We start from the raw sequence: 23,820 nt of genomic DNA on the forward strand, positions 1-23,820 counted from the left end.
ACGTTAATCATCGTACGTAATAAGGACTAAAATGTTTGTTTCGGGTAACCCGACCCTACCTAGTTAGACCCGCCGACCCTAGTGTTTTATTTCATAATTCTGTCAGTATAATCATAAACATATTAAACTAATTCAAATTTTTAGAAGAAACATTCAAATCGATTATAATTTAGACCGTTGCAACTTTATCTAAAAATAGCAGGTCGTCCAATTTACGTGTCGCCGCTATTTTGAAAATTTTCTATCGGCGTGTAAAAAGCCGACAAAGCCGACAAACTTAACGAAGGCAGGCTTAAACCTCCTTCAACGTGATCATATATTTTTATTATAAACTACTTCAAAATTTATTTCAAATACGGCTGATTGCCCGGGCGCTGTGGATGAAAACCGAATCTGTGGACGGTATGAAATCTCTTACAAAATTTTGCTAAAAGATCGCCAATATCTACAAGTTTGGTATTGTTTAGAAAAAAAATGTTCTAAAATTTGTTACATAAAAAAGGCGCCAATAAAAATTAACAAAAGATAAAAAGATATCACATTTACGCCTGGTGCAAACTGTTAATGCGTAAAGATGACCCCTGTCAATTATGCATTGCAACTTTCTTGTTAATTGGACACTTTTTGACATGTATCACATTTACACCTGTTGCAAACTGTTAATCCGTAACGGTAGCCCCTTAATTATGCATGCATTTTCCTTGTTAATTGGACATCTTTATTAATTTGATATACGATAAAAAACACGACAGAATAAACGGTTCAATTCTGAAAAAATAGCATGCTTATATTGCCCCAAATAAACTATACTCAATATACATTAATTTATGAACATTCGAATTTGATTTTCATATTCGAATATTCGGCTGATGTTCGAATATTCGAATATCCGAATATTCGTTCCCCTCCATATTTTTAACTGATAAAAAAATGAAATCTCTACTTGCAATTTGACATTTTCGCCTGCTTTTTTCCAAGTATGCAAGCTTAAATTTGAACCCAGCTATGGAGGATCCTATGTTATAGAATATATTCAATATTGAATAATATATATAAGACACACACTGGATCCACCCAGTAACAGTACAATATAACTCAGATACAGTGAACTCGAGACCTAGGAAAATTGTTCCTTGTAACTGAAGTATGTTTTATCCATAAAAGGAACAGTTTGTTGTACATAGAAATGTTGGTTATAATACGTCAGCTTGATTCATTTACAGCTAGAAACTACCCTTGATCATACCTTTCTTAATATGTAACAACAATATTCTGTTGAAAAATGTGTAAGTTTGTTAAATTATTTCTCATGTTAAATTCAGTCAAAAGAGCTGCAGAAGATAACTAGATTGTGTATACTGATCCAGAATTATGTGTAAAATGTCTGTTAATCGAAAACTGGTCAAGTTACATGTATGAAAGTTTATTTGCATTATTAATTATTTGACTGCATAGAATAAGGTGCATTACAATTTGAAATTTGAAGTTTAAATTAAACATTGATATATAGGAAATATCAATCATGTACATTGCGATGTTGTTTATCATTTGGTACGCACTCTTGTCTGCTAATATAACTTGCATTAAGGGGGTTTTGTTAGTATTTCTCAAAATATTTTCTCTTGTACTTAGCACTTCTCTCACCAGCTAACCTAACTGACAAAGGATTGCTTATTGGCTTTCAGGGTAAAAGACTTTTACATATACAGGACCTTTGATTTGAGAGTGGCATAAACTTGATTTCTCTTTTGTTCCTTGTGTAGGAGCTTTAGAATCGTCTTGGGAGCAGACTTTCACATGATCATTTTCTTGTTCAGTATTCAGAGCACATTTCCGTTAGACATATTTTTTTTATCACATATCAGACATTTTCAAAATTATGCACTATTTATTCATGTAAGTATTATCCTGTTCTCCAGGTGGAGCATGTAAGGTAGTCTGTCAGTATTATCCTGTTCACCAGATGGATATCCTGTTCACCAGGTGGAGCATGTAAGGTAGTCTGTCAGTATTATCCTGTTCACCAGGTGGAGCATGTAAGGTAGTGTGTCAGTATTATCCTGTTCACCAGGTGGAGCATGTAAGGTAGTCTGTCAGTATTATCCTGTTCACCAGGTGGAGCATGTAAGGTAGTCTGTCAGTATTATCCTGTTCACCAGGTGGAGCATGTAAGGTAGTCTGTCAGTATTATCCTGTTCACCAGGTGGAGCATGTAAGGTAGTCAGTCTGTCAGTATTATCCTGTTCACCAGGTGGAACATGTAAGGTAGTCTGTTAGATTATCCTGTTCACCAGGTGGAGCATGTAAGGTAGTTGCTGAAGATTTTTCTTCACGACTTCTATCCTATACTTGATTAGTACACACTGAAATGTAATTAATAAAGGATGAAAAATTTCCTTTCTTACAACATGTATATTCAAGTTCACTGTATTTGATTTTAACTGTATGATTGTTGTTGCAGCTACAGACCAATACAGGGGTTGAACATATATTAATGATAAGATATATCCTGACAAGGAGTATTCTTAGATAGGTTGTAATGATTGCCAACAAGCTGATTGACAACACCAGTCTCCACATTCCTTCCTTATGATACACTACAGGTGAACATGTGAATCAGTTCTATCCTTTAAAATTTATGACCTAGGTGTATACATCATCAGTTGTGTGCTTAAAGTTTATATTAATGCATTAGTTTCATGTATAATTATACCTCTGTTTAAGGTTTAGCAGTATATCACAAAACAACAGATTTTTTAACGAATGAACAAAAACTTGACACACAACTTATCTGTCTAATACATGTTTTACTGTTCTGTCCCACAGAGTTTGATACTTAAAATATTCTTAATGAGTTGTCCCCCTTTAAATAAAAATGCCATTTGTAACGAAATAAATGTAAACAATTGTCAAAAACGATGTTTTATCTAGTTATGTAAAGTTTAAACACTCGCACGATGATGCAAATGCATCAAAACGAAGACGTGTACAACAGCTTTTAAAAATGGTGAGTTTTTAAAGGCGCTGAACTGTCCGGAAGTGTGGCCACTTCATGCAGTCCCTTTCCGGAATTCAATATATATTTCAGTAAATTGACAATGGCTTTGTAGAATAATTTAAATGTTTTATACGCTGTTAAATTTTCATGTAAAACAATGCTTTCTTTCTATGATTTGATGACGTTCGAACTTTTTTCTCCGAAACATGGACCTATACCTTAAATATTTAGCAGTATATTCCAAAGCATACTACCAGTGCTATGAAGCATCACCATGTACCTATGAAGAACAGTGTTGGTTAAATATAAGAAAGAATCATGTGTGAAATGAATGAGGTACTAAGTAGTGTAATTATGATCGGTAGCATTACCATAGTTCCCCAAACAAGCAACCTCACAAAATCATTTTTGTTGGGTTTTTAACATCATACCATCACAATAGGTCATATGGCTGTTGCTTTTCAAGATGGATGAAGAGCCCAGATGCCCCTCCTAGTTTTATTTCAGGCAGGGCTGAGCACCAGGGTACCACAAGACAGCTAGATGGCTTCCTATGACTTACTGTCAGTGTAGAACCTTTTAAACTGTACTTAACAGGAATGATGGTTGATGGTGATGGAGGACTGGATAAGATCTCTGTATAGATCAAGATGCACCACTATTTTATTATTGATGTCTGCTACATCTGCATCACAAAATATAAAGATTCTGTCTCCAGGCAATCATGGATATTGGTATCTGCATTTGATTTTCCATGTGCAAACATAAATCAAAGACAGGTCCAGGATAATGGGATCTAGGGGTGTGTAGGAGAGTGAACCATAAAAGAGTTGGAAAGTAGTCCTCAGATGGTGCAATCTTAGTATATTTTAGTATAAATACATGACACAGTGTCATCTTTTAAATTTGTTATTTAAAGTTTTAAACAGCAATTTTACCGAAATGAAATCTATTAATTTTGCCTGATGATCTATCCTTTTTCTTCATTAATTTTTTGTACACACAGTATCCTACTTTGGAATGAGGCATATTGTCTGCTTACCAGGTTTTGATATTCCCAGAAAGTTAGATGAAAATTGTTTTGTTTGATAATTTTTTTTTTTTAAATTGATGCTTACATCAGATCTACATGATTACAGACACTGTCCTGGATCTTTGCTGTTTAAACCACATCATCATATACTGTGAAATCATTAATATTCGTGGGGGACTAATTTTTGTGGATTTTGTGGTTGTGCCAATCCACGAAATTTAATCCCAAAGAACAAGTAAAACTCCCATTTAATTTCCATTCATTTTATGTTCAAAAGTTGAAATCCACGAAATTTCATGCCCACGAAATTAAATGATTTTACAGAATCCTACTTTTGTTTTTAGCTCAGGTGAGCTTTTGTGATCGCTTGATGTCCGGCGTCTGTCTGTCTGTCAACATTTAGCTTGTGTATGTGATAGAGGCTGTATTTTTCAACTTATCTTCATGAAATTTTGTCGGAATGATAACCTTAATAAAATCTAGGCTGAGTTTGAAAATGGGTCCTCTTGGGTCAAAAACTAGGTCAAATCAAAGAAAAACCTTGTGTTTGCGATAGAGACTGTATTTTTCAATTGATCTTCATGAAATTATGTCAGAATGATAACTTTGATAAAATCTAGGTCAAGTTTGAATATGGGTCATCTGGGATCAAAAACTAGGTCATTAGGTCATATCTAAGAAAATACTTGTTTAAACTCAAGAGACCACATTTTTGGTGCAATCTTAAAGAAAAGTGGCCAGAATATTTGTATCCATTAAATCACTAGGTCAGACATGTTTACACTGTTATGGTGTGTTTCTCAGGTGAGCGACCTAGGGCCATCTTGGCCCTCTTGTTTATTTTTACAAAAAATTAGAGGAGGTTATTATATAATAAATACAGGCACATTTATTGCAAGATACAACTGGTTGGTCATGCACACTGGAGAACTCCTACAACAAAATTATCAAGCACAGATAAATGCATAAATACGGCTTTGCTTCAACTGGCTCTTATCTCACCTGATAGTTAAGTGAACACAGAACACCAGACTTCTGTTTTATATGATACACTTTTGTACACTCATCATTTTTATTGCCCATGATAATATCTTTTTAAGGTTTTCTGAAAAAGCATTAACATTTCAGTAACACAATGTGTCATGGTGAAATTGCTTGTAAGCAAAGCCTGGAAAATATATTATGGAAATTTTATGAATTTATTTTTAGGCCTGCCAGGGAAAAAAGGAGAAAAACCTTATCACATTTTGCCTTACTGAGCTTATTTAAGCAAAGTGTATAATCTGAAAGTTAGTGCCAGGTTTACATACTGTATCCCTCCTAGTATACCCTCCTCATAGTGGTGACTGTTGAGGCTTATTTTGGGGGCTTTGTCTCACTCTGTTCTTCTGGTCAGATCGCCCACTGTCTGCATATACTAGTATAGGATGAATTTGGCACCCTGAGTGGCTGTCTTTGTGCTATGAAAAGTGCCTCTTAAACATGTTTATCATGAAAAGGGCGCTATATAAATCTGGTATAATATATCAGTAAATTGACAATCGTTGCATATCTAACATGCTGTAGCTGACAGTTCCCTCAATTAACAATGTTTTACATAGCCTAAAAAAGCTAACTTTTGCTTAAATAAAAGTACTCCTTCATAAACTGTCCCTGTCATTTTATTGTATTAATTGTCTTTTAATCACTGTTGTCGAAGCAGACCTCATTCTGTAAGTTCTTCGTAAACTTTGTGACAAAAATTAAAGGAAATGAACTGATTTGATGCCCAAACTATTGCTATAGTATCTCAACAGTATGCTGCAACACAATATGCTTCGAATGGTATTAGTCCTGTGTGCAAAATCAACAGTATTGCAATAGCCCTTTCCACAATATCAACAGTATTGCATGCAATGGCCCTTTTCTCAATATCAACAGTATTGTAATAGCCCTTTCCACAATATCAACAGTATTGCAATGGCCCTTTTCTCAATATCAACAGTATTGCAATAGCCCTTTCTGCAATATCAACAGTATTGCAATAGCCCTTCCCACAATATCAACAGTATTGCATGCAATGGCCCTTTTCTCAATATCAACAGTATTGTAATAGCCCTTTCCACAATATCAACAGTATTGCAATGGCCCTTTTCTCAATATCAACAGTATTGCAATAGCCCTTTTCTCAATATCAACAGTATTGCAATAGCCCTTTCCACAATATCAACAATATTGCATGTAATGGCCCTTTTCTCATTATCAACAGTATTGCAATAGCCCTTGCCACAATATCAACAGTATTGCATGCAATGGCCCTTTTCTCAATATCAACAGTATTGCAATAGCCCTTTCCGCAATATCAACAGTATTGCAATAGCCCTTTCTGCAATATCATCAGTATTGCAATAGCCCTTTCTGCAATATCATCAGTATTGCAATAGCCCTTTCTGCAATATCATCAGTATTGCAAAAGCCCTTTCCGCAATATCAGCATTATTGCAACAGTAAAAATAGAGATACAGAGGAATCCTTTTAGATACAGGCCTGTCCGGCTAACTTAGCCTAGCTCTTTGCGAATAAACAGTCTGGTTCTTAGGCTTTAGCCTGCTGGCCAGGCAAGTGATTCTGCCTTTGCGACCAGTGCAGACCCAGATCAGCCTGCATGTCCGTACAGGCTGATCATGGTCTGCACTTTTTGCTATTCAGTCAGTAAATTTTCAGGGAACACCCCTTTGAATAATAAATGGTATTGCCCATATTGAATGATGGACCAGTCCAAAGAAATTTTGCAGGGTAAAGGTTAACGTGCCCAGTGTATAGCACTGATACAAGCAAAGCTGTCTTTCCTGGGAAAAACAGTACTAGCTTCTTAGTTAGGTGGGAGAAACTCAAGAGCATGTCAGAAATTTCCAGTGCCTGGACTGGGATTTGAACCCCGGACCTCTGGATTGACAGTCAAGCAAGTTACCACTAGACTACCTGACTGGTGCCTTTTCTTATGAAATACCTTCCCTATTGTCAGTGTATGGTCAGTATATGCCTAGTGTGTTGCCAGTAAATAATAGTCTAAAATCTAGTTACTTTCCAGCCTATTTCCAGAGCTGACAATAAACTGAACTAGTGTGTTGCCACTGAATAACCATCATGAGCTCAGGTACTTGTCAGCCAACTTTCAGAACTGAAAACCAGCTGTAAAATTTAACTTCCAGTCTGCTCTCAGTTTATATACAGTTTATTGTCAATGATATTTGTAATCAAAATTGTAACAAAATTGCATTTGATTTTTCGTATGAAATTATTGAAAGGAGCAAAATTGTATAGAGGTAGCTGGACATAAAACACTGACAACAAACTGGTATACAATTTCAATCTGGCAACACACTGGCTACATAACTGACAAGTAGCGGCTTTTTGGACTTTCCAATAATTATGTTGTCCTTGTATTGTCAGTGTACAGCCAGTCAACTGCCAATATTTTTCTGACAACTACCCTGTAAAATTAATAGAGGATAATTGTTGGTTTCGGTGTAATATCACGTTATAATTTCACCGAGTGGGCACCAAAAGTGATATTTTCACGAGTGGCGCAGCCACGAGTGAAAATAACAACTTTTGGTGTTCACGAGTGAAATTACCGTGATATTACATCGATACCAACAATTTTTCTGTTTATTTTATGTCTAAAACTCTACTTTTGTTGTGTTTATTTCAATAAAATGTCGAAATTTGCGGGAATTTTTATCAGGAAGCATCGCAAAGATGACGTCATTTTAACGACGTCATCGTCATATTGTTTCCGGCTTTCAGTACGCTCGGTAAACTTTTTGACGTTAATCCGGGTATCAGATTTGATAATTTTCACTGAGTGGCCAGTGAGTTTATCAGGATATAATTCACCGTTATATTTCGATAAACCACCGAAAAACATAAAATAAAACATGCTAATTTACCATAATCTTGGTCAAATTTCCTTTGATTTCAATATTATGTTATCGATAATTGAAATATTGCAAATCTTAATTTGTAATAAAACTGACTCGTGAACAAGCAAATCTCAGGCTGCACTGCACATTAATATTCATATTAAACATTAATAAGGATAAATAGAAAAGAACCAATATACTGGCACTAAACTGGAAACAAACTTACCATACACTGACAATACAATGGTAATAAAAACAATTTTCCTAGGGGAAATAAATAAGATTAGTAACACTGAGTAGCAAGTGATATATTGGGATCACTTGTCCATCTGCCACACTTATGTTCAAGTGCTCATAAAGGAATTTACTTAAAACTTTAAATAATGATTCCAGTTTTCTCTTGTCCATGTAAGAGAGCCTGGCATGTTTTGACCGACTATACACTGACAATACAAGGTAAACTAGCTGGCAATATGCCTCAGTGTGCATAGCTAATAACCTATAATTATTGTTTTGCTTTTAAATACGAACACCATTTCAAAACTCTAACATTGAAGATAAATTGAGAGGGCACCTGTGCCGACAGAAAAATAATTGTGTTCGAGAGGGTTCCCGTGCCGTGTGTAGAGAGTCAAGAGGGATCCTGTGAGGCAAAATTGAGCCGACTGAGAGGGATCCCGTGCATTAACGAAATCGAAAGTAGAGCGTTTTTAAGGAAATATTATGAAAATATCCACATATTGTGTATTTACAAATAAGATAGAATCAATGGCTTCACATCTAAGGTATTAGATGTTCATCCAAGCCAGTACCTCCGGCTACATTCCATCTTCGTTTGGACTTGTGTCAACTGATAAAACAAATGTAACAATAAAAAAGCAATGGTATATAGCTATGCCATTCTGTGGGCCATATGTTTTTATGCACAAAAATGTGCTTAGGACGAAAAATTTGATTTTCTGAGCTGACTGATGTTGGAGTTCATTGTTTAGCACAGAGAGTGTCCTGTGCGTGAACAGAGAGGGATCCGCTTTCTCATTTTCTACAGAGAGGGATCCGATATGGGTATACACCGTGTTAAAGCTGAAAATAATTTTGGAGGGAAAAATCCAATACTCGGCCATTTTTATAAGGTGTCTTGTATTATTTGTTTTGTTATGAAAATTGCTAAGATGGATATATTGCCAGTGTATTGCCGGTGTGTAACCAGTTTATTGTCAGTATCTGCTCTGAGTAAATTTATATCCAATGTACGGTCAGACAGACAGAAAATCCATACCATATAGTAATTTTTTACAATTCCAATGTGTTGCCATATCAGTTAGATTAAAGAAATTATGTTTTTTATTTCCAGTTTCTTGCCATTTTCCTGCCAGATTTCTTCCAGACACTGGAAACAAACAGACAATATTTTCAGTGTGTTTATATGCTGATTGTTATGTGCCAGTTTTTTGTCATATAGTTGGCAGGTTGCGCCCAGAAACTGGAAATAATATGGAAATAGTGCCCATGTTATTTTCAGCTAACCTTTTTTTCTTGGAAGTTTGTTCCCATATAGGAGTAAGATTATTTCCAGTTACCTTTTTGTTTTTGACAGACTGTTTCCAGATCATTGACAGTTACCTTGCAGCTTAATGCCAGCCTGTTACCATATTTCATTTTCGTAAGGGTTGACTTCAGGTAAAGGGTTGTATAAAGAGACCACATTTCTCAGCATTTTCAAGTAAATGTTAAACTTCTCAAGTAAATGTTAAACTTTTCAAGTAAATGTTAAACTTCTCAAGTAAACTTTTTTGTTTTAATGCATTTGATTAATGTCAGCACTGTGCTGAAATTTCACATTACTTGGTATAACATTGTTTTTGATAGCAATTTTGAAAAAAAAATGTTTCTTAGGTACCCAGTAGTAGGGAACAGTTCGGGACAGTATGATAAAACTTATTGTATTCTCTTTTTTATTCAGATGTATCGTGGTCAGTTTCTTAAAGTCATTTTGTTCATTTCCTTACATTAATTGTTTACCCTAGATTTAATTACAATTAATTACATATTATGACAGACTCAGAAAAAATGATTAAATTAACGAAAATCTATAATATATATTCAATTTTAGGGCTAGATACATAAAAATGAGCATGTTTTACAGTATTAAGACCTGTAGTATTGTGTTATAAATATTAACTATGTAGAAATGTGACCCATGTCAGTTGTATCATGACTAATACAAACACATTATGCACTTGAATGTTTAAATTTTCAACATATTCATTGTCAGAAATGGTCAGTGTATTAAGAAAATGATGTTTATATTTTGAATACTGATGTTTATAGTAAAATCATTCCATAATAAATAATGTAAATAGAATTAATCAAACAGACAAGGGTCATCAAGTTTTTAGAAATTCTCAACAGAAAGAAAGAATAAAAGAACACAAATATGATTTTGGGTTTCAGACTTGAAAGGTAATGATATTAATTAGGTGATTTCATATTGATTTTGCTATTTAGCTGAAAACAGTTGGATTTGCTTAGGCTGAGGCCAAAAGTTTTTAAAAAACTTTACTGTCCTTTGTTATTAAATTGTGATTTGAACTGCAGAAGTCAACAGAAAGACATTTTTATGGTTCCTTAATGTAAATGCAACTACGTTCAAAGAAGAAAATCCTGATCAGACTAATGTTAAAATTGTTTCTCTACTATATGATGAAAATCACTACTGCCAGCTCATTTAAAGTTGCAACGCAATGCCACATTCTGTTTAACAGGACAGAGCACCACTTGGGCCCATTTACTAAATCCACTTGCCAGAAGAATGTGAATTCATCAACAAACTGCCTAAATCCACTTAATCCAATAACATTTGTGGAAGCAAGTTTTTAGCTCGATTGTATGAAGTATATGGAGAACTATCCTACTTGCCCTGGTGTCGTTGTCCTTCCGCGTCCACACCTTGGTTAAAGTTTTGATGCGCTTTCTCTTTTTTTTCTCTTTATCTCTTTAATTACTTGATGGATATGCTTCAAACTTAAACTAGTAATTCCTCATCACCTACATCATTTGGCTGAAGGGCCGTAACTCTCGCACCAATATTTTATGAATTATTCCATCTTTTTACTTTGAATTTCAGGTTAAAGTTTTGATGCACTTTCACTCTACTTCAGTTGTTACTAAATGAATTTGATTCAAACTTTAAATAGTTGTTCCACATCATCACCCACATCATATGACACAAAGTCCATAACTCTGGCACCAATTTGTCATGTATTATGCCCTCTTTTTATGTAGAATTTTAGGTTAATTTTGAAGTATTTTTACTATATCTCTGTTATTACAGAATGGATTTGATTCAAACTTAAAACAATATTATTGTAAAAAATATGATGACACTCACCTTTGGTAATGTTTTTTTTACGCGACGTGCACTACCTCGAAAGTTGCGACAGAGCAGTTTTCCGTATACCTCTTAAAGAGGTAGCTCTGTAGTTTACCAGGCACGACATAGTCGTTGTGAAGTCGGCCACTTCGCCAAATTATTGCCTCCGGGCATAATCCGAATCGCTGAGTTGTAATCTGTTTGTTTACTCAGTTAAAGTTGTAAAACTTGGTGCACACACATCGTAATACAATAAATGTAAATTATTGATAAATCCATTGTTAACTCCGCCTACTCGCCTGTCAAACTTAAACCAATCATAGCGTTATTTATCAATATTGTAAGCCGCTGCCATTTTGAAAATTTGCAATCAGCATGTAAAAAGCCGATAATTTTATCTAGGTGCAGACTTAAACCTTCTTGAACATGATCTTATGTATCAGTCGTATGTTATTTCTTGATTTTATTATAAATTGCATCCAAATTTATTTCAAACACGGCCAATTTCTATAAATGAATTGCCTGGTAACCAATTCCGCGGACGTCTGAACTGCCGTAAAAAATATTGTAAAAAGATCACCAAGTTTGGTATTGTTTTCGAAAACATTAATAAATAAATCAATTAAATGTATAAATCTGAACAAGTTTATGCAAGAATCGGGCAATTTTAAAGCGAGAGAATCGAAACATGCATGAAAACTTCCAAGGCCGCCACCTGATAAAGGTCATGCACCTGATAAATTTGAGTTTTGGAAGTGTAAATTTCGGATAAAAATTTAAAGGTGACTTTTTATGCCCCCGAAGGGAGGCATATAGTTTTTGAACCGTCTGTCTGTCTGTCTGTCAGCAATTTTCGTGTCCGGTCTATATCTTTGTCATCGATGGATGGATTTTCAAATAACTTGGCATGAATGTGTACCACAGTAAGACGACGTGCAGAGCGCAAGACCCAGGTCCGTAGCTCAAAGGTCAAGGTCACACTTAGACGTTTAAGGATAGTGCATTGAAGGGCGTGTCCGGTCCATATCTTTGTCATCGATGGATGGATTTTCAAATAACTTGGCATGAATGTGTACCACAGTAAGACGACATGCAGTGCGCAAGACCCAGGTCCGTAGCTCAAAGGTCAAGGTCACACTTAGATGTTAAAGGATAGTGCATTGATGGGCGTGTCCGGTCCATATCTTTGTCATCGATGGATGGATTTTCAAATAACTTTGCATGAATGTGTACCACAGTAAGACGACGTGCAGTGCGTAAGACCCAGGTCCGTAGCTCAAAGGTCAAGGTCACACTTAGACGTTAAAGATCATTTTTCATGATAGTGCATTGATGGGCATGTCCGGTCCATATCTTTGTCATTCATGCATGGATTTTAAAATAACTATGCATGAATGTGTGACACAGTAAGACGATGTGTCGCGCGCAAGACCCAGCTCCGTAGGTCAAAGGTCCTAAACTCTAACATCGGCCATAACTATTCATTCAAAGTGCCATCGGGGGCATGTGTCATCCTACGGAGACAGCTCTTGTTTCATAGTGCAGTTTGTACTTTATTTAGAAACGGTTAAAAGAACTTGTAAAACACTTGTTTTACTAATATGTTCTTTAAACTGTGCTTTTGATTATGCCCCCGGCATCTACTGATGTGGGAGGCATATAGTGATTGTCCTGTCCATCCATCCGTTTGTTCATCCTTACGTACGAGGTTAACCAAATGGGACCGTTTCGTCTAGCATCAATACCCTTTACTAGAATGACTTGGTACTAATGCAGAATGTAACCTGTGACCATTCCTGATCTTCAGACATCACCTGACCTCAGATTGACCTTGACCTTGACCTCATTTGGACTTGGGTTGCTTTATATGGGCCACTCTTGGTTAACCAAATGGGACCTTTTCGTCTAGCATCAATATCCCTTACTAAAATGACTTGATACTAATGCAGATGTAACCTGTGACCATTCCTCATCTTCAGACATCACCTGACCTCAGTTTGACCTTGAACTTGACCTCGTTTTGGACCTAAGTTGCTTTGTATCGACAAGGATGCCACCGGGGGCATCAAGCGTTTATTGAATGCAGTTTCTTGTTCTATTTGTTTTTGTAGTTTTGAAAATAGAACTGAAATAAGTGAACTTGAATTTTAGTATTTGTTTTTGTTCTTGTAGTTTATAATGCAGGTAAAATTAACTTTCATTTCCCATCTTCCTTTGGCACCGGCACCAATGTTGGCTCCAGTGGCTCCTCTTTGGCTCCAACTTTTGCCAAATGCTGAAAGTGTTGCTGACAGCTAAAAAATATCCAGGGCCACCCCTGCAATTGGTTAAGGTCGCTTTTTTCAAATCACTTCCCCTCATCGATATGGGTTTGAGCCTCACTTGGGGCGTTGAATTCTTCATGTGAGGAATCCATCCAGCTAGCTTACCGAAGGTCGGTGGTTCTACCAAGGTGCCTGCTCGTGATGAAATAATGCACGGAGGGGCACCTTGGGTCTCCCTCCACCATCAAAGCTGGAAAGTCGCCATATGACTTATAATTGTGTTGGTGCGACATTAAACCCAGCAAAATAAATAAATAAACTGCAGGTCTAGCTAAAATACTGTTGTCTTCTTGTATATGTGACAGGTGTTCTGCAGGTCTAGCTGAAATACTGTTGTCTTCTTGTATATGTGACAATAGTTCTACAGGTCTAGTTAAAATGCTGTTGTCTTCCTGTTTAATGAAAATAGTTCTACAGGTCTAGCGAAAAAACTGATGTCTTTTTGTATATGTGTGTATTTGCAGACATTCAGAACTGATATTTCATTAATACAATCGTCATATATGCCTAGTAGTTAGAGTTCATTATACATACTAAGTCATTGTGGTAAGGGGAGTAACTTGTTAAGTCTCATACTGTTATATAGAAAGAGTAGCTGTTCTTGCTTCTGTATTTATATCATACAAAATAATCAGTATTCATTATTGTATATGTTATTTTAGTACAATGCTGTTTTGAATATATTAACATTCACGAGGACATTGGGTTTTGTAATGAAAGAAAAGAATGTTTAATTATACCCCCACAAAACAAGGTTTGGGGGGATGGGTATATAGGAGTGAGCTTGTCGGTCGGTCCGGTTACTTATGACTGGTAAAAGACCCATAATTATTGATTTGAGGTCAGTAGGTCAAACGTCCAGTGCACAGTGACCAAATAGTTCCTTTTCCTTGTGCAGTTACCAAATGCATCAAGTGGGCCATTTCATGTTCTACGAGCTCTTGTTTTAAGCTCGTCTGAGCACAAAGTGCTTGGGGTGAGCTATTGTGATAGCTCACTGTCTATTCATAGTCCATCCATCCAAACTTTTCCTCCTTCATGAAAGGCTGGAAAGTTACCATTTGACCTAAAATTTGTGTCGGTGTGGCATTAAACCCAACAAAAACAGAAATCCTACCCTACCTGCTCCTCCCCTCCCTAATACCCATCCATATATATTTTATTAGAAACTTTAGAAATATTCTTGTCAGAAAACACTGCACTATTTCAAAAAAATTGCACAGGCAAAATTTTGTCTTGCAAAACCGTCTTCCAAAGTATTCAAGCAAATGGTGTAACTCAGGTGAGTGGCCCTCTTGTATAAAAAGACCCATCTAACAGGAAATGTGTGAAGTAGCACCTTGATTTATTCATAAAATAATAAATTATTCCATAGAAACGTGATAATGGCGAAATAATAAGGCGAGATTATAAAAAGGCAAGTAATCTCGCATTTCATTGTTGAAATGTTGTGTGCTACTGGAAGAGGTTCCTGATAAATCAGCAATGATGTATGCTTCTTTTCAGTAGACAGACGTCCCAATATTGCTTTTTTTTGTTCATGGTGCCAAAAATATTTTCTAAATACAATTGTTACTATGGTGATGACTGATGACTTTAATGTACCTTAGATTTTTAGCTCACCTGTCACATAGTGACAAGGTGAGCTTTTGTGATCACCCTTCGTCCGTCGTCAGTCCGTGCGTCCGTGCGTCAACAATTTCTTGTCTGCATGATAGTGGTTTCATTTATGATTTTATTTTAACCAAACTTGCACACAACTTGTATCACCATAAGATCACGGTTCTGGCCAGATCCCATTATGGGTTCCAGAGTTATGGCCCCTGAAAGGGCCAAAATTAGCTATTTTGACCTTGTCTGCACAATAGCAGCTTTATTTATGATTTGATTTTTACCAAACTGGCACACAACTTGTATCACCATAAAATCTTGGTTCCTTTTTTGAACTGGCCAGATTCCATTATGGGTTCCAGAGTTATGGCCCCTGAAAGGGCCAGAATTAGCTATTTTGACCTTGTCTGCACAATAGCAGCTTCATTTATGATTTTATTTTAACACACAACTTGTATCACCATAAGATCTTGGTTCCTTTCTTGAACTGGCGAGATTCCTTTATGGGTTCCAGAGTGATGGCCCCTGAAAGGACCAGAATTAGCTATTTTGACCTTGTCTGCACAATAGCAGCTTCTTTTATGATTTTAATTTAATCAAACTTGCACAAAACTTGTGTCACCATAAGATCTCGGTTCCTTTTCTGAACCGGCCAGATCCCATAATGGGTTCCAGAGTTATGGCCCCTGAAAGGGCCAAAATTAGCTGTTTTGACCTTGTCTGCACAATAGCAGCTTCATTTATGATTTGATTTTAACCAAACTTGCACACAACTTGTATCACCACAAGATCTTGCTTCCTTTCTTCAACTGGCCAGATTCCATCATGGGTTCCAGAGTTATGGCCCCTTAAAGGTCCAAAATTGGCTATTTTAGCTTTTGCAGCCATATAGAGACTTCATTTATGGTTTTATTTGATGCAAACTTCCAAAATATCTTCAACAACAATAAATCTTGGATTCCATGACAAATCAGATCCAATGGTAGGTTCCAGAGTTATTTTATATCTGATTACCTCCCCTGATTGTAATCAAAATGGATTTATATCAGTAAGTACTTATAGGACTTATTTGAAATTTCATTTTTTCTTTTTGGTTAAATTTCTTCCCTTTGTTGTTCCTGTTCTTTGGACTTAGATATTTTTTCTGAGGACCTTCTTGTCCTTTGTCCTCAAGTGCAATGATAACAGGTGAGCGATATAGGGCCATCATGGCCCTCTTGTTATTTTAGAGATATATTCCTGTAAAAGATTAAATTTAGTTTTGTTTGTTAAAGTTATCACATACTTAGCTATTCTTATAGTGCAAGAGAAAATTGTTCTAATTTTTAACAGTCACAAGCAGTAACTACTGAAAATTATGTCTCCCCACCCTCTGGGGGAGACATATTGTTTTTGCCCTGTCCGTCCGTCCGTCCGTCACACTTCATTTCCGAACCATTTGATCTAGAACCTTCAAACTTCATAGGGTTGTAGGGCTGCTGGAGTAAACGACCCCTATTGTTTTTGGGGTCACTCCATCAAAGGTTAAGGTCACAGGGGCCTGAACATTGAAAACCATTTCCGGTCAATAACTCGCGTACCACTTGACCCAGAATGTTGAAACTTCATAGGATGATTGGTCATGCAGAGAAGATGACCCCTATTGATTTTGGGGTCACTCCGTTAAAGGTCACAGGGCCTGAACATTGAAAACCATTTCCGATCAATAACTAGAGAACCACTTGACCCAGAATGTTGAAACTTCATAGGATGATTGGTCATGTAGTGTAGATGACCCCTATTGGTTTTGGGGTCACTCCATCAAAGGTCAAGGTCACAGGGGCCTGAACATTGAAAACCATTTCCGGTCAATAACTCGCGTACCACTTGACCCAGAATGTTGAAACTTCATAGGATGATTGGTCGTGCAGAGAAGATGACCCCTATTGATTTTGGGGTCACTCCGTTAAAGGTCACAGGGCCTGAACATTGAAAACCATTTCCGGTCAGTAACTTGAGAACCACTTGACCCACAATGTGGAAACTTAATAGGATGATTGGTCATGCAGAGTAGATGACCCCTAATGATTTTGGGGTCACTCCGTTAAAGGCCAAGGTCACAGGGGCTTGAACATTGATAACCATTTCTGATCAATAACTTGAGAACCTCTTGATCCAGAATGTTTAAACTTCATAGGATGATTGAACATGCAGAGTAGATGACCCCTATCGCTTTTGGGGTCACTCTGTTAAAGGTCAAGGTCACAGGAGCTTGAACATGGAAAACAATTTCCGATCAATAACTTGAGAACCACTTGACCCAGAATGTTGAAACTTCATAGGATGATTGAACATGCAGAGTAGATGACCCCTATTGATTTTTGGGTCAGTCTATTAAAGGTCAAGGTCACAGGGGCCTGGTCATGTAAAATCATTTCCGGAAAGTAACTCAAGAACCACTTGACCTAGAATGTTGAAACTTCATCAGATGATTGGTCATGTAGTGTAGATGACCCCTATTGTTTTTGGGGTCACTCTGTCAAAGGTCAAGCTCACAGGGGCCTGAACATTGATAACCATTTCCGATCAATAACTTGAGAACCTCTTGATCCAGAATGTTGAAACTTCATAGGATGATTGGACATGCAGAGTAGATGACCCCTATTTATTTTGGAGTCACTTGATCAAAGGTCAAGGTCACAGGAGCCTGAACAGTAACTTGAGAACCACTAGGCTAAGAGTGTTGAAACTTAGCGGGATGACTGGACATGCCAAGTAGATGATCCCTATTGCAGCCAACCATCAGTGTCTCTTTGACTTTCGCTCCTGACCCCTATTGACTTCTTGCCTATAGGACTTTGCAATGGGGGAGACATGCGCTTTTTTACAAAAGCAATTTCTAGTTCAGTTCAGTCTTCAAGACATGATTGTTAACACATAATGATTTATTGATGAAATGAAAATGGTTTTTGAAAAGCAAAACGGCGTTTGTACAGTCACACTTCCTTTGCTCGAACTCGAATAATATAACACGGCCCTTCGCTCGAACTCATCACCAGGTCCTGGCAAAACCCCTGTATAATGTAAATTGTTCAATGGCTAGAACTAATTGTCACAGGGTGAGAAAAAAGTGCAGTTAGTCCGGAGGCTGGAACCTGGGACCTCTTGCTTACAGGGCGAGTGCTCTACCGACTGAGGTAACTGGCTGCCTGACACATCTGCTCCATCTGGTGACCAAGTAAATTATATTTTGGTGTAAATTGAATTTTTCGCAAACATATCAGAAAGCATGAAAACCACATTAGAAAAAAAAGCAGGTTTTGGAAGTGAACAAGTTTGGCAGACAATCCTACATTACAATAACTAGGGCTTAATTTTACAACAAGAGATAAATAAAATAACTATAAAATTGCTCATTTCCAAGGGAAATACTAATATTTGTTGCCTTGCAGGATCTCTCTGATTAAATTTAGAACTTTCTGTTCCACAAATAAAACATCAAAGTCCAAAATATGTAATTGTACTTGAGCCTGGTTAATTTTTGTTCAGAAATGTTTTTGATCCCTCCCTTGATTTGATTGGTCGGAAATTCTGCTGAAAGATAAGGATGACTGCCACTTCAGAATTGTAATAAAGTTTGAGATAGTGGTGATATCAGACTGTTTTTAGCAATATATAAATGTATGTTTGATGGTGTTTTTTACAGGTGGGAGAACATACTGTTGCTTGTGGATGTTATATGATAGGTTGTTAGGCTGGACTCACCAACTAAGCTGGAACATGTTCTGGAATATATGTGAAATTCTGCTCTAAATGGCCTGTTCCTTTATGTTCTGAAGCTTGGATATAATGATTAGTTTTTTTGTAGACTTTGTACAGATGCTGCAGACAAGGGCTGTATGCCTTCATTGTGATTTTGATCATTTTGTGATGATTTCTTTGTAACAGCCATGTCCCCTAGTTGTCTGAACATAATTGCTCATTCATACTATTCTGTTAATTAGATTGAGTTGTTCGGGCTAACATTGCCTGAACTATTTTCGTGAAGGTTTCTCAAGCACTTAGTTTCTTTGCTGAAGATGGTGAAGGTGAGTGACACATGTACACAACATCGCAAGGTTTTCAAGGAACCATGTCTGTTTGTTGTTGATTGTAGCCAGTTTTATGTTAGTTAGATGCAGATATTTTTTGCATTAAGTAAATTTGGTAAGTGATGAAAGACTCTTAGAGACACTAAAAAGTTTATTTCATCTAGCCTAACATGTCGATATATTTATTCTTTCTTAAAGGTTAATGCCCCTTCCAAATATTTTGTGTATTGTCTGCCAAATGCCTTATCATGTTCTCAGTTTATTGGCTTAGACTGGTAGACATACCAAGTCTTCACTCAAGTCATTCATTCATTCACACTACTCCAAGGAAATGTTTTAGTCGTGCTAATGAATCAAAGCCTTGAAATGTCTGATGGTTGCGGGTTTTTGGTAGATTTAATTTCTGTTTAAATGCTATTCTATGAATATACATGAATGAGAAACAAATACAAATTCAATGTGCCTTATATCTAAGATGAACTCTGCCTGACCCAGCTTGTAATGTAACCATGGGCTGGAATACCTTATCATTGATAGATCTTATATAATCTAAATGGTCAGTGGGAGTGGATACAGGTTGAATAAGAACTGCTTGTTCATTGAATATTCATCCGCATTGTTCATGAATGGGACTATTTTGTGTAGCACATGAACATCCTTTGGATGTGATTCGGAATCAAATAAAGATGATATGATTGTCAGAAATGCACTTTAACTTTGGTAGCGGGATAAACCCGCAACCAAAAATAGTTCAAAATGTTTTTATTGTACCTCCCCCTCTCCCCAACAACAAAGTTGTAAGGGGGGATATACTGGCTTCAGGTTCTCTGTCTGTCCGTCTGTAGAAACAATATTGTGCACACCATCTCTCCTCGTCCCCTTGACACAATTTAATGAAACTTCACACAAGTGATAAGTAACAACAATAGTTGTGCATGGGGCATGTTAGTTTCTTTCAGGAAAAAGAAAATGCAGAGTTATGGGACTTTGTTTTTGTTACTATACTATATACATAGACACATTCTTGTGTACACCATCTCTCCTCATCCCCTTGACACAATTTAATGAAACTTTACACAAGTTATCAGTAACAACAGTAGTTGTGCATGGGGCATGTTAGGTTCTTTCAGAAAAAAAAATGCAGAGTTATGTGACTTTGTATTTTGTTAACATACTATGTACATATAGTCTGCATATGCAATCTTGTGCGCGCCTAATCTTCCAAACCCTTGCACACAGTTTAATGAAAATTCGCACTAGTGATCAGTACCAACCCTAGCTGTGCATGGTGCATGTTATGTTCTTTTAGATATATATTCTGCAGAGTTAGAGACTTGGTTTTTTGTTACTATACTGTATACATACAGTTTATATACATGTACATACAGTCCACATAATTATGCAATCTTGTGTGCGTCAAATTGTAATGTACTGTGTCAGTGCGTGCGGGAGGTACATTCATCACCTTTAAGGATAGCTCTAGTTATAGTTGAAAATCTGTATAGAAAATCTGCCATATTTTGCATAAAGTTAGGCATGATTTCAAGTTATTTCTTATTTGTAACCATTTATAATAAAGTATTTGCAACAGAATGATAGTTTAACAGTATCCATATTAAACTATGGAGGGGAAAGTTCAGTATTGTCTGTGGGGAGAAGACAGTATATTGTTGAGATTATGGGAGGGTCAGTTAAAAGTCTTGACATTGGGAAGAAGACAGTTCAGTGTTGGCATTGGGGGAAGGCAGTTCAGTGTTGGCGCTGGGAAGAAGACAGTTCATTGTAGGCAGTGGGAAGAAGACGGCTCAGTGTTGTCACTGGGAAGAAGGCAGCTCAGTGTTGGCACTGAGAAGAAGACATTTCATTGTTGGCATTGGGAAGAAGGCAGATCAGTGTTGGCATTGGGAAGAAGGCTGTTCAGTGTTGGCACTGGGAAGAAGGCAGTTCAGTGTTGGCAGATCTTTGTTGGCAATGGGAAGAAGGCAGTTCAAGCTGGCATTGGGAAGAAGGTACTTCAGTGTTGGCACTAGGAAGAAGGCAGGTCAGTGTTGGCACTGGGAAGAAGGCACTTCCGCGTTGGCATTGTGAAGGAGACAATTCAGAGTTAGCTGTGGAAAAGGCAGTTTTGTTATTGTTGCATTGGACCTGGGAAGAAGGCACTTCAGCACTGGCATTGTGAAGAAGACAATTCAGTGTTGGCTCTGGGAAAAGGCAGTTTTGTTATTGTTACTGGGAAGAAGGCAGCTCAGTGTTGGCACTGAGAAGAAGACATTTCATTGTTGGCATTGGGAAGAAGGCAGATCAGTGTTGGCATTGGGAAGAAGGCTGTTCAGTGTTGGCACTGGGAAGAAGGCAGTTCAGTGTTGGCAGATCTTTGTTGGCAATGGGAAGAAGGCAGTTCAAGCTGGCATTGGGAAGAAGGTACTTCAGTGTTGGCACTAGGAAGAAGGCAGGTCAGTGTTGGCACTGGGAAGAAGGAACTTCCGCGTTGGCATTGTGAAGGAGACAGTTCAGAGTTGGCTGTGGAAAAAGGCAGTTTTGTTATTGTTGCGTTGGCACTGGGAAGAAGGCACTTCAGCACTGGCATTGTGAAGAAGACAATTCAGTGTTGGCTCTGGGAAAAGGCAGTTTTGTTATTGTTACTGGGAAGAAGGCAGTTCAGTGTTGGCATTGGGAAGAAGGCACTTCAGTGTTGGCATTTTGAAGAAGACAGTTCAGTGTTGGCATTGGGAAGAAGGCAGTTCAGTGTTAGCATTGGGAAGAAGGCACTTCAGTGTTGGTACTGGGAAGAATTTCAGTGTTGGCATTGGGAAGAAGACAGTTCAGTGTTGGCATTGGGAAAAAGGCAGTTCAGTGTTGACAGTGTGGAGGGGACATTTTGTTATTGTTAATTGGAAGAAGGTATTCATTGTTGACATTATGGAAGGGACATTTTAGTCTTGACATTGGGAAGAAGGCAGTTCAGTGTTGGCACTGGGAAGAAGGCAGTTCAGTGTTGGCACTTGGAAGAAGGCAGTTCAGTGTTGGCACTAGGAAGAAGGCAGTTCAGTGTTGGCATTGGGAAGAAGACAGTTTAGTGTTGGCATTTTGAAGAAGGCAGTTCAGTGTTGGCATTTTGAAGAAGGCAGTTCAGTGTTGGCATTGGGAAGAAGACAGTTTAGTGTTGGCATTTTGAAGAAGGCAGTTCAGTGCTGACAGTGTGGAGGGGATATTTTGTTATTGATTGAGAAATAGGCAATTCAGTATTGACATTAGGAAGAAAGAAGCTCAGAATTCATATTTTGACAGTTCAGTGTCCACTTAAGGAGCAGACAGTACAGTGTTAATGTCATGGAGGAGACATTTAGGTATCTGCTTAGGAGGAGACCATACAGTATTCACATTTTGGTGAAGATAGTTCAGTATATCCACATTATGGAGGAGACAGTGCAATATCCACATTATGGAGAAAACAGTGCAGTATATCCACCATATCAAGGAGATCCATATTCAAAATGTGGCAGAGATGGTACATATTCACATAATGGAGGAGATAGTACAGTATTCACATTATGGAGGAGACAATACAGTGTCCACATTATGGAGAAGTCAGTACATTATGTCCACATAAAGGTGGAGTCAGCTAGTACAGTATCTGTATTATCTAGAAAACAATATCATATCCACATTATAGAGGAGACAGTACAGTATATCAATATTATGGAGGTGACACAGTATCAGGATCCACATGGAGGAGACAGTACAGTATCCACATTTTGGAAGAGACAGCACAGTATCCACATTATGGAGGAGACAGTACAGTATCCACATTATGGAGCAGACAGTATCTTACCCACATTGTGGAGGAGACAGTATCTTATCCACATTATGGAGGAGACAGTACCTTATCCACATTATGGAGGAGACAGTACAGTATCCACATTTTGGAAGAGACAATAAAGTATCCACATTATGGTGGAGACAGTACAGTATTCACATTTAGAAGGGAAAGTACAATATCCACATTATGGAGGAGACAATACAGTATTGGACAGTACAGTATCCACAATTTGGAAGGGACAGTACAGTATCCATATTTTGGATAGTACAGTATCCACATTATGGAGGAGACAATACAATATCCACATTTTGGAAAGGACAGTACAGTATCCACAGTACAGTATCCGCATTTTGGTGGAGGCAGAGCAGCATTTACATTGTGCTGGAAACTGTCCTGTATTTGCATCTCAAAGATGTTTGCACATAGTATTACAGTATATCTTTTATGTATATATGAGTAATTTATCTTCAAGGGCTTTTTCATTCATAAGGTTTTATAAGAATGCCTATGAAACATTATTTATAGACAGAAACCTGATCTGATCTGTAATCAGGATGTAACCAGTAGATAACCTTATCACTGCCTCAGCTGCCAGTTCTGATAAGCTTGATTATTTAGTGGAGATGTATAGATTTAATGTAGATAGTAAAATAAAATTTCTGAGAGTCAGATCACCTTAGCTGACC

General features: G+C 37.3%; 1 protein-coding gene across 22 annotated transcripts in view; it reads left to right on the forward strand.

Annotated features, from left to right (window-relative positions):
- LOC123563976 (sorbin and SH3 domain-containing protein 1-like) overlaps positions 1-23,820 on the forward strand; it is a 426,437-nt gene that overhangs the window by 18,068 nt on the left and 384,549 nt on the right. The window contains exon 1 of one of the 22 annotated variants that reach the window (XM_053536612.1): positions 18,929-19,311. The exons of the other annotated variants lie outside the window; for them this stretch is intronic. Within the exon in view, the coding sequence (XP_053392587.1) occupies positions 19,303-19,311 (9 nt within the window). The 5' untranslated portion in view covers positions 18,929-19,302. Of the gene's footprint in view, positions 1-18,928; positions 19,312-23,820 lie in introns of those variants that run through there. 22 annotated transcript variants of the gene reach the window in all.

Source organism: Mercenaria mercenaria, chromosome 2 (genome assembly GCF_021730395.1).
Source record: "Mercenaria mercenaria strain notata chromosome 2, MADL_Memer_1, whole genome shotgun sequence".
NCBI classification, from domain to species: Eukaryota; Metazoa; Mollusca; class Bivalvia; order Venerida; family Veneridae; genus Mercenaria; species Mercenaria mercenaria.